The 12493-nt window shown below is 35.5% G+C and overlaps 1 protein-coding gene across 1 annotated transcript in view; it reads right to left on the bottom strand.

The window, feature by feature from the left end:
- Positions 1-12484, bottom strand: part of LOC113105552 (elongator complex protein 4) — a 58013-nt gene extending 45529 nt beyond the window's left edge. The window contains exons 1-5 of the mRNA XM_026266673.1: positions 12250-12484; positions 11500-11535; positions 7985-8106; positions 5592-5723; positions 3179-3312 (exon numbers count right to left, since the gene is read on the bottom strand). Of these exons, the coding sequence (XP_026122458.1) occupies positions 3179-3312; positions 5592-5723; positions 7985-8106; positions 11500-11535; positions 12250-12418 (593 nt within the window). The 5' untranslated portion in view covers positions 12419-12484. The remainder of the gene's footprint in view (positions 1-3178; positions 3313-5591; positions 5724-7984; positions 8107-11499; positions 11536-12249) is intronic.
- Between the last annotated feature and the right edge of the window lie 9 nt (positions 12485-12493).

Genomic DNA, 12493 nt, shown 5'->3' with positions numbered 1-12493 from the left:
AAAAACTGAACAAGCTTTTAGCTCCAATTACTAAACATTTCATTTCCAAACTGCCGCAATACGTACAATCACCTTCATGTGTTTCCGATGAATATTTCATTTCCGAATTTCCGTGTTATGTACAACAACCAAAGTAATAAAGTTTTACCAAATTCACACTCACTGAACAAGTTTTTAAGCATCACTCACAAGACATTTCAATTACGAACTGCCACAATAAGTACAACAATCAATGCAATAACACATTGCCATAGTCATCCATCTTGGATAAAGCTGAAACCTTTTCTTTGCAAGCGTCACAAAACAGGCAGCAAAATATAATTTGGGGGTAGGGAATTGCATGAGGATTAGATGCCCTTAAGCAATATACGTACTAGGAATAAAGTCTCTTCATGTTCCTATGGGACGGAAATACATCTAAAAGGAGTGCTAAACCAGCTAATGGCTAAAAGCTTTATGATTCCATTACAACACGTCATAAAATCATAATAAACTGAAGGCAGAGGAAGGAATGACAGCAAAATTCCAAAAGCAACACCTACGTAGGCCACGGCATCCATCACGTTGCTGCAATTGCACAAGCTGTTCCACGGACACAGTATCGCCACACAGGAACACATTTACTGATGCGAGTAAACACAGGCTTGGGGACACGGCCCCTTCACTATGGTGCTGTTATGCAGATAAACAATTAGAAGACCTTTTTGTTTGCGGACATAAAAAGCAGAGAGAGGCTCCATGAACCAGGGGCTCCAGATTGATTTGTTTGCACTGCGGCCGTGCCGTAGACTTTAATGCAACCAAAGCTCCTGCCTCCTCTACACGCGCACCCCTCGCAACCATAAAACAACCGCATCGCAAACACCACTGGAGACTCAACCCTGGCTCTCACAGCGCTGGCGAGGACCTGGAAGTACAGAGACGTTTTTATGAAAACCTTTATTAGGCTGAACACCCGTCATAAAACAAAAATCGCAGATGTGTTCCTCAGAAACATGACATCAGCATTGAGAAAGCATTTTCTTCTTGGAGATGTGTGACGATACTTAGCGCACTTATCATAATAGAAGTAAGATAAGTGCAGAAGGCCGTGCACGTGTTTGGTTATAATGTTTGGTTAAGCTGTCTCTAATCATAAGCATTCTTTTATGAACTTCCATGAGTAATAATAAAAGCTCTGTCATGGCAATACAGATATTTAAGCAAGACAAGAAGATCCACTTAAAGATGGATGTTGAATATTCCTTCTCAATACTTCCGACTTCGAACCACATGCTTTGAAAATGAAATATGCATATAGCACAATTCAAAAATATATATTTTTAAAGAAATGTATTATTTTAATTAGAAAAGGATGCATTACATTAATTAAAAGTGACAGCATATACTTTCATATTGTAACAAAACATTAATTTTGCAAATAAATGTGACCCTAGATCACAAAACCAGTCTTAAGTTGCTGGGGTTTATTTGTAGCAATAGCCAAAATTACATTGTATGGGTTAAAATTATAGATTTTTATTTTATGCCAAAAATCATTAGGATATTAAGGGGGGGGGGGGGGGGGTGAAATGCTCGTTTTCACTCAATATCCTGTTAATCTTGAGTACCTATAGAGTAGTACTGCATCTTTCAGAACTCCAAAAAGTCTTAAGTTTTATTATATTCATAAGAGAAAGATGATTGTACCGATTTTTCCCGGAAAAACACGACCGGCTGGAGGCGTGACGTGTGGGCGGAGCTAAAGAATCACAATCGCCAGTAGGCTTTTGTGTTGAGAGCATGTGGAAGCTGTGACATTACCGTGAGGACAAAACCAACCAAAACAAACCAAGGCTAACAGTCAGATTCAGCCGTTTATTTATGATCCAGAATCAGATCCCGAGGCTGAAACTGAACGAGAGCAGCAGCAGCAACGGCTCGCTCCGAGCGGGGCTCGAACCCGTGTCTCCGGCATGGGAGGCGGACGCACTAACAAGGAGGCAGAGATATTTGAAGCAGTTTTACTCACCGCCTGCGGTTCCAACACACGATCGTGACCCTTTTTCGTTGGAATTGCATCATCCTTAAGAAATAAACGATACGCAAATCCATCGTCAAACTGGGCCTTGTTTGTAAAACAAGCATCTTCGAAATGCAGGGAACAAACACAAACACTTGCACAACTCCGTTGATGCTCTGTAAAAATAAACTCCATCCACTGGTCCCTTAATGCGTTTTTTTTTTTTTTTGGTAATCTGTGCAGGGTTATCTTGCCCTGGCAACCAAAAACACACTTCTTTTGTGACTTTTCGCGACGCTCTCGCTCTGATCAGGCTGTGCTCAGCCTCTCAGTGCTCTGCTATATGGGAGCGTGCGCTCTTCCGGCAGAAGAGCGCGCACTTAGGACCCATATAAGGAAATTCCACTCCATCTAACGTCACACAGAGCCATACTCGAAAAAAACTTTCCGAAACTTGAAACCGGAAGAGGTATTTTTGGAACAAAAATACTCCTTCAAACGTACAACTTAATTTTTGAAACTTTGTCCATGTTTAGCATGGGAATCCAACTCTTTAACAGTGTAAAAAACTCAGTAAGCATGAAATAGCATTTCACCCCCCCTTTAAATAAAGATCATGTTCCATAAAGATATTTTTAATTTCCTACTGTAAATATATTAAAATGTAATTTTTTATTAGTAATATGCATGGCTAGGAACTTAATTTGGACAACTTTAAAGGTGATTTTCTCAGGATTTAGGTTTTTTTTTTTTGCACCATCAGATTCCAGATTTTCAAATAGTTGTATCTCAACCAAATATTGTTCTTTCATAACAAACCATACATCAATGGAAAGCTTATTTATTCAGCTTTCAGATGATGTATACATCTCAATTTCCAAATATTGACCCTTATGACTGGTTTTGTGATCCTGGGTGACCCTGAAAATGTAAATCTTCTGAATTCCAAGAATGTTTCAACAAAAATATTAAGCATCACAACTGTTTTCAACATTGATAATAATGAGAAATATTACTTGAGCAGCAAATCATCATATTAGAAAGATTTCCGAAGGATCATCTGACACTGAAGACTGAAGTAATGAGACTTTTGAATGGTAGTGTACATCTTTGCAAAAAAACAAACTCTGAATATTCACCATAACTGAACATTTATTTTGAACATTTAATAGTTACCTTGATCCTTTGGTAACTGGCGTTTCCTGTAGCTGATAAAAACGGTGGCATTTGGCAGCTTGCTGTAGCTCAGGCTCCATGGTCTTGGACACGTCATAGTAATGACCAAACCTCATTGATGATACCAAAGCCGTCTATAAATAAAAAGAAAACAATTATAATAAAAATGTTGTTCTCTGAGTGTAAAATGCACTAAATTCAGAATTTAATAATACATTTTTTAATTAAAACAACAATATAATTATTGGCCTGTTAACTGTCTGCTTGAACAGGTTTAACTGTCCCTCCAGCTACTTCTTTTTCCCAAACATATATTTGTTCAACTAATTATGTGTCAAATCAAACAGAATCATGACCAAATTTGTTTAATAATAATAATATTTTTTTTATAACATTTTAAGAAATTTAAATTAACTGTTTTTTACTTCAATATTTTTTTTAAAATAAATTTAATTCCTGTGATGACAATGTTGAATTTTCAGAATTGATTACTCCAGGCTTCAGTGTCACATGATCCTTCATAAATCATTATAATATGTTAATATCTAATGCTCAGGAAACATTTCTTGTAATAATTTATTTTGATACTTAATTTTTCTTTTCTGAAACAATTATATTTATTTTTTTAGAATTCTTTGATGAACAGTTAAAAAAACAGAACATTTATTAGAATTTTTTTCACAACATTAATTTAATGCATTCCTACTAAACAAAAACATGAATGCTTTTCAACAAATAATATTTCTTATAATTTAAAATATTAATCTTACTGACCGACTTTTGAACAGTTGTGTACATAGAGAATCATCTACAAATTGATGGACCATCATACTGGACCATTCTTTATATATGACAATAACAAGAAAAGTTAAGCATATAAAATACTCCAGCTTCATCTTATTTCGTTAAGACATCGAGTACATATTCACTTTCTGACGAGTCTGACCACTTGGGCTTAGGAAAGCACACTTGCACGTGGGCAGATGTTTCCTCAGGTTGTGAGGGGGTTTCTAACGAGCAGCGAGGCGAGCCCCTAATCTTCTCCTGATCTGGATCAGCGACTCTTCAGAGATTGACAGCTTGCCGCTCATCCTGGTTTAGTGGGCCGGTCGGGTCGACCCCTTTAACGTTACGGCATGGGTTTTGACTGACTGAACTTTGACCTGCCGTCTCCATTGAGAACAAGAAACGATGGGGGTGCTATATGTTTAGGATGCAAATCCCTTACTAGATTTACTGGTGCTTTGTGAAGAGGACAGAGGTATGATAAAGGTTAAGGAGGGTAAGTATCCCCTCTGAGGAAGGGGGAGGACGAAATAAGGAAACGAGACTGAAAATATCCAATGAGAAGTAGAAGGAAAAAAATGGTAGAGAATGAGCGAAGGGGTCCAAAAATGCAGACAGAAAGAGTAAAAACATTGGGGACTAGTGTCCCCCTTAATCTCCATAGCAATCTGGATTATGGGCTGGCAGGAGAGGTCTTTTCTGAAAACGGAAGAAAGAGGGGTGCACGGATGTCATGGCGAGGGCTGTGAAGGGATTTGGGGGTGCTGGAGGCTGCTGGTCTATTGTAAAAAGCTTGAGGTTGAATACAAGCTCCATGTCCTCCTGTCTCCTTGGGTTTTAAGTCCACCTATAACCAGCTAAGCGTGAGTAATCCACCTAAACTGTGAATGAGAGCAGCCAAAGCCCATTCACAGCGCTTGGTGGGTAACAATTGATATATTTATTATAGGACACTGTTTTTCCAACCCCCTGGTTTTAGCATGTTTGAAAGTGGTTGTCCACTCCAAAAACGGGTCGCATTTCTGAGCAGTTATTAAATAATGCTGAATGCAGAATAATGCAAATAAGAAAACACAACTAATTTACCACATAATCTTGCATGTGTAGCGAAGTAAAATAATGAGGTTTGTCAGTTTTTTAAAAGACAGACTAAATTCTGTCCATAGCTTTCATTGCTGATATTGAAAGTTGTACATCTACTTAAATGCCGCTGCATTTTTGCATTGAAGCTAGACAAACAAGACTTCAAGTTTTATTTCAAGAAACCAAAATGTTTGTATTGTTTTAGTTAACTATAATAACACTTGAGATTAATATTGCTTGTGCCAACCACAAAGCATTTGTACAATAAATTCCTGACAAAGTAAGAATTATAATATAATTGCATGTGCAATTTTAAGGGCATTTGTTTACTGTATAATTATTAAATTAACAATTTTTTTTTTTTTTTTTTTTTTAATGCAGGTCATCACTTGATCTATAATGTAAACCTGGGTCCGGAAGCAAAATTAGCTGAGAACCGCTGCATCATACATTACATAAAATAAAATAAAAATGTAAATCATTGTGATTGTTTGTGGCTGATTTCTCAATATTTTACTGAATAAAAGGACAGATGGTCTTTTACCTGAACTCTTGGTTGGTTCTGGTAGCGCCAGGCGATTTTCATCGTGTCTGGATTCTCTGGGTCACTTGGCTGAGACTGACCCTCGCTCATCTTTATGCCGGCAACATCATCCACAATTGGAGAAGGGAGTTCCTATTTATATATGTGAAAAGACAGAAAATGTATTAAATAATTGATATACTACTATTACTAATATTGTATTTAAGAAAATTAAAGAAAAAGTTATAATGTCAGAATAATATCATTGTATTACTTTTATAACTTTTTTGCACACAGTGAAATCTTTAATTTTTATATACTAGTTCATAAATGTCATCTGAATAAGGAAAGACTTTTTACCTGAGCTTTTACGAAAATCATTAGAGAAGCATTTCAAACTGAAACAGCATTTATGGAATATTTGGAGTAACATTTACGATGTATTGCTTGTTGCTTGTATTTTAAAAATAAACGATCAGTTATTGACTTACAACATATTTATATTTACATTTTTTGACATATCAAATACACAGTCTATATTTTATCTCAAATATGTTGTCTAGAGTTTGTGTGGGTATTGATGTTTCAAGAATTTTTAAACTGTATCTAGGCAGAATAAAGCTAGTTTAAGTAGCCAGTAGCTTGGTCAGTGCTTACTACGAAAGGGGAAATTAATGTCAAGTGACAAACCCAGGCCAAAAATATGAATAAACACAAACTGGTGCGAACACATTAAAAGCTGTTGTTTAAACAACAGGGTTGATGCTGTCGTTAATGCCGAAAAGGTGAGGACTGTGTCCCTTAGGGGAATGTTCATACAGACCATGCAATAACAAAAACCAGAGACTGTTACACAAATAACAGCTCAATGCAGGAACTGTCTGAAGGGCAACAACAGGCCCTCATTAAGCTTGTGTTGACTGGGGGCCAATCAGGGGCCGGCGAGAGAGGAACTCCTGTCCACTGTCATTAAGGTGAAACTCATTAACGCTCACAGGTGACTCCCTGAGCTCTCACACAAAAACATCCATCTGATATCAGTTTATCAAAGCTTAGATGGGGAGGAGAAGAGAGAGAAAACACTGGCTATGTTTGTAATGGAATATTAGTGCACTGCTTAAAAGCACACCACACACTAGACATGATTACTGCCTAGAGCTCAACTTTTTAAATGCAGGACAAGAAACAGTATGCAGATTTTAAAATACACTGATGCCTTACAGTCTTACTCTGTGAACGATGTAAAATAAAATTAAATAAAATGTGTCGGATTAAATAATAAACTAAGAAGATGTGAATAAATAGTAAATAAGTAAATAAATAGATAAAATGGTCAAATACCAAAGATGCAAACAATGTAAAATAAGTTAAATAAAATCTACTACTACTAATAATAATAAAAGTAAAAAAGTGTGCGTGTGAATTACAAATGAAAATAAAAAACATAAAAAATAGAATAAAGATAAATCATTTAAAAAAAAAAATTTCATAAAACAATGTTAAATCATATCAAAAAGCAAGACTAGACGCAAATAATGTCAAAATAAAATAAAATAAAATGTGTCTGATTAAATAATAAACCAGGAGGACATTAATGATTAAGATGTGTCTAAATAAATAAATAAAATTGTCAAACGCCAAAGATCCGAACAATTTAAAATAAATAAAAATACACGACTACTACTACTACTATTACTACAAATAATAATAATAATGCAGAAAGAAAAGATGTGAATGACAAATTGAAATAAAATACAATATAAAATAGAATAAAACACTTGATCAAATAATGAAGCAATAAGATATGAACAATTTCAAAATAAAATAAATAAAACAATGTCTAAACAAATAATGAAGAAAGACGAGACGCAAATGATGTCAAAATTAAATTAAATTTAAATTAAATGTAATTTGAAATAATAACAAGAACAGCACACATTACTTCTGGTTACTTCATTGCATAAGCAATACAACGTGAATTTGTGCACATTGGATTGTGGGGCAGATTTGGAATGTACATAGCATGTACAAACAGCTATGCAGACTATACACGCAGAGACAAAAAAAATACTAAGACTACTTTAACTATGGTATTCTATTCCAAACAGTTTCAAAAAGTCCTTAGACCAAAAGTAGATACATAAATCAGACTATAGCACAGTCATAACAATACATACAGACATTGTGTCATGTTCTGTCACACGGTCCCTGACCAATGCTGAGAAAAACATTTTACTGAAAAAGACACACAGATTTCTCCAGGTTTATTGTTTTGAGAGCCAGGTACTAGTTATATAAAAAGTATACGGCTGTAAATAATGGATTTTGATGTGTTTGGAGTTCACAGAACCAAAAAACCTGACCCAAGTGTCAAACAGGCAGAGTGTGAACACCTGATTTGATTTTCTTCATACCTGCATGATCTCATCAGGGTGATCTCGGGCGGATGCCAGGAAGAGTTCATGTCCGCACACAACTCCCTCCGCCAGGAAGTACTTGAGCAGCATGCGGGAGTAGCTGTCAAAGCGGTCCTCCTCTGTGAACACGAATCACCATCAATGCCACATTTACCAACCCAAACATGAGCGCTGAGCCTTTTGACGCACCTTGTGACTGTCAGAGAGTCACTATCACATCAGATACTCTAATAATCCCAACACATACAAGACTAACCTCAGATGAAATAAGAAAACAACTGTTTATTCTGCTTCCTAGTGATGCCAAACACACTAGACGCTTTGGGGTAAGAGGCCAATGTGATTGTAATGGATTCGGCATCCATCAGCAGCTACACTGAACCGGAGAAGTGTGAATATGACACAAAATTCCTCCTGTAGTGGAAATGCACATGCATGTGTGTTACAAAGCTGAACGGAGTAGTATAAGAAAAAAAAAAACCTGTCTGGATCTGTAAACCAAATGTTCAATACTTGACTTAGTCTTCAACCCTGTGACGAACCTCCAGTGACAGACAAAAAATATTATTAGGTATTACTAACGCCTTCATCACTATTACTGCGTTTATAAATTTTTGTACATATTAACACCCTTATGAAGCACCGGGAAGGTCTAAAATATTGGAGAAGGAGAAGGTTATTTGTTAGCTTTTCAAACTCATTCCAGTGGGGCTGCTGGGTGGGCAATAATCAATAATCAAAAACACCCAACTCAATTATCCATTATATATCAGTTCAAATAGATTCATTTTTGTCATTTGATTCAAAAAAAGATAAACCGTGATTTTATGTAAACCAGTTCCACAGCAATGTATACTGTACAGCATAATACTATAGTTTTATAAAATATTAAAAAAATAATAATACAATATAGAATTATGCATAGTTCAGTTACTTTATTGCTTAATACATGTTATCTAATAGTTACAGTAGCATTTGAAAATTTGGGTCTGTAAGATTTTGCCTTTTTAATGTTTTGGAAAGAAGTTTCTTATTCTCACCAAAGACTAATTTATCCATGCATTCTAATTTAAGCACTTTTAAATACAGTAAAAACAGAAATACTATTATTGAACTATTGTTATGATTTAAAATAACTTATCTCGGTTCATATATTTTAAAATGTCTTTTATTCCTGTGATTAAAGCTGTATTTTCGGCATCATTACTACAGTAGCAGTGGCACATGATCCTTCAGAAATCATTCTAATATTGTAATATTACTGTCAATGTCAAAAACAATTCTGATTTCTTAATAGAACAGATTTTGTTCCAGGTATACCTGATGAATATAAATAGAAATCGTTTGTAACCATATAAAATTATTTACTCTCACTTTAATGCATCATTTTTAATAAAAACTTTTTTTTTAGATATAAATTGCATGAACTCTGCACTTTTGATCAACATTTTTCAATTAAAAATACTACAAATTAAAAAACAAAGTAACTGGCCTAATTGGTTTAGAAATGATATAATAATAAATAAAAAAATAAACTTCCTGTTACAGAGTTGAGCAATGGCCAGCTCAGAAACGCTCACAGACTGCCTTTTCCCCTCTCCAGCACAAACAAAAAAACAGTTTCAACCTTTCATTCTTCTTTACAAACACCCTCAAACCCACACAGATCAAAAGCCACTGTGTGACCTCTGAAGGATTCCTCCAACAGCAGGACGGAACGAGGGATTTCCTGTCCTCATCCCGATTCTGCCCACAAACCTGGATGTCTCTCATATTCCATCACCAATAAAGGAAAAAAACAATTCCTCAGCTCTTCAATTTGTCATTGGAAGAACCCCCCTCTCCCTTATTGATGGGTTTCTAGGTCAGCAGGCCTTTGTGGCTTTCAGCAGCCCCGACAAAGACACCCAGATGGGCCCACTCAAGATGGGGCCTATTGTGGTGGCGTTTCTATGGTGCCTTACAAATGAAACCTGCGGGTGCTATTAGCCTTGCAGGGGTGTTTTGGGGGCGGGACGAGATGTGTTGGGGGTGCATATCTCTGCTGTAGAGACAACATGACTCTGGCACATATCAGTCACCCAAGAGGTGGGACGTCGAGAGACTTCCTATCTTTTCTGATGCAGAGAAGAGAGGGTGTCTCTTTTGGATAAAGAATAATGCAAGCCATACTTCAAGTGTGTAAGACCGTAGGAGTGTGTGTGTGTGCAGTGAGTCAGTCACTCAAAGCTGCAGGGGAAATTTGGGTCAACACTTCTGCGCTCCTGGTTCCATATGTTTGCTGTCTGAGTCCCACTGATTCACAATGGCACTGGTAATACAAATCGGAATTAAATGTGCAACTATGGGGACACTTCTATCGTGTATTTTAAATACTGTTGAATCAAAGCGTTCAATCTGTGTATTTTTCTACATTCAAATAATTTATGCTAGCATAATATGCAGAAAGTTGAACCGATTACCTAACATAAGCACAATAAAATATTTATGTATGTTTTAGTATCCCATTCTAACACAGCAACACTGGCTCAACCAATGGTTTAAATGTGGGGCGGACCTATCTACTTAACTAACCAATGACAGGTGTTGTTAAGAAGTGTTGTTTTTTTACATTTTCTTTAGTACAACTTTTTAACAAAAAATACACTCTTCACTTTTATAGTTTTTTAGTCTATAACATCTGACAAAAGGATACAATTGGTTGTATATAAGACAAAGCTACAGTACACCATTTAAGAAGATAATTTCTTTCTAATTTAGAATGTATAAACATCTCCTTGCTTTGATACACATGTGGGTCACGTGTTGGTGACATGAGTGACCTAGACAGGACTCATAAAGAGTCTTATGATACATCATAAAGAACCATGACCAATCCACTTTCAATGAAGTAAAATAATGACTTCAATATGACAAAAGAATGCAAAGAATAGAAATTAGGCCATAAAGATATAAGATCCCCATGAATATATGTTTTGACAATGATGAGCCACATCAAAATGATTCACTATTCTAAATAAATAAAAAATATATATGACAGTCATATACTACAGTGTAAATGGTCAAATTTTCATAACCTTATAAATAAAAAAAGATGAGTAGCAACAGAAACATCCTCAAAATGAACATCTCTGCTTAGGTAAGCTGCAGTTTTCCTTACAGAATTTCAAAAAAACCACATTTAAACTGTAATCAGAGTTATCAACATATCTTTCAGCCTATTGAATTGTAATTTTTAGAATTAAGATCAACTAATTATTATTAAGGAATTACATAATATGCACGCACTATTGCTATTTGCACATCTGGTTAGATGCTTTTGCGTTTCATTGGCTTTGGTTTTGTACTATAATAAAAACATTCTTTTTTAGTAATCAGATATCTTACCCATAATTTTATTAACCATTATGACATGCATAACATTGGATGAGTGCAAACATAATAGCCAGAAATAATAAGTTTTTCAACAACCTACTGACATGACAGTATAAAGAAATTGCTTCATTGCTCACCTACAAGCAGCAGAGTTCCAACCGCCAGGCCTCCACCTACAGAACAGTGCACATGATTTAATGACAGAGCACAGTAATATCAACCAATTCCATACACTACAAAACACAAAGATATCCCCATAACATCACCAGAAAAGCTCACATAAACCTGCAATAAAATAAACATTTTCCTTACCAGATAACATTTTGCTTTATTATACTTGAAGGTAAGCCCAGCAAGTAGCTTTATTACAAACTGAAATACAGTTTATATTTTAAATATTGAATATTTAAATATATATATATCAATTATTATTATTAAACATTTCTTCAATATATATATATATATATATATATATATATATATATATATATATATATATAGTATTTTAGGTCCTGTAAGTTATAGATTCTGTAATTATTACTTTATCTTGGCATGTACACACTGTAAAAAGTGAAAAAGAATTCCATGTATACACACACACACACACACACACACACACACACACACACACACACACTCACAAACATAATACAATATAATGATTTTTAATTAGACCCTTAATAATAAATAAATCGAAGGAATCAGGGAATTTCTCAGTGAGGTCTTATATCATACTGCTTGCATACATTAAGTGTGAAAAAAAAAATCTATTAATGGAAGAGTATTTCTGGATTTACTTAATGAAGACTATAAAGTGGAGTGCAAAAATATGAATATAGTGCACACTCAACTTGACAATGAGCTTAAAACGAGTGAATTGTACTGACCAATCACGTAGTCAAGCGAGCTGACGCCAGATGACACTAAGAGCTGTCCGTTCTGTACAGACGGTCTTGTACCAGGGATAGAAACTAGTTTGCTGTGGGTTTTTTTCTGAAAACTAGTTGTGTTGCCTGTGTTGCTGGAGCCAGCCATGCCTCTCATGGGAGCCGCCATGTTTTTCTGGTGTTGACAGCAACGTCAGTTACGCTACAGCCAATCAGCGACTGAATTGCTCTTTTCTTAGCCAAT

This window comes from Carassius auratus, chromosome 7 (assembly GCF_003368295.1).
Source record: "Carassius auratus strain Wakin chromosome 7, ASM336829v1, whole genome shotgun sequence".
Taxonomy (NCBI): Eukaryota; Metazoa; Chordata; class Actinopteri; order Cypriniformes; family Cyprinidae; genus Carassius; species Carassius auratus.
The sequence above is the reverse complement of the archived record's forward strand: the minus strand, read 5'-3'. Positions and strand labels throughout refer to the sequence as shown.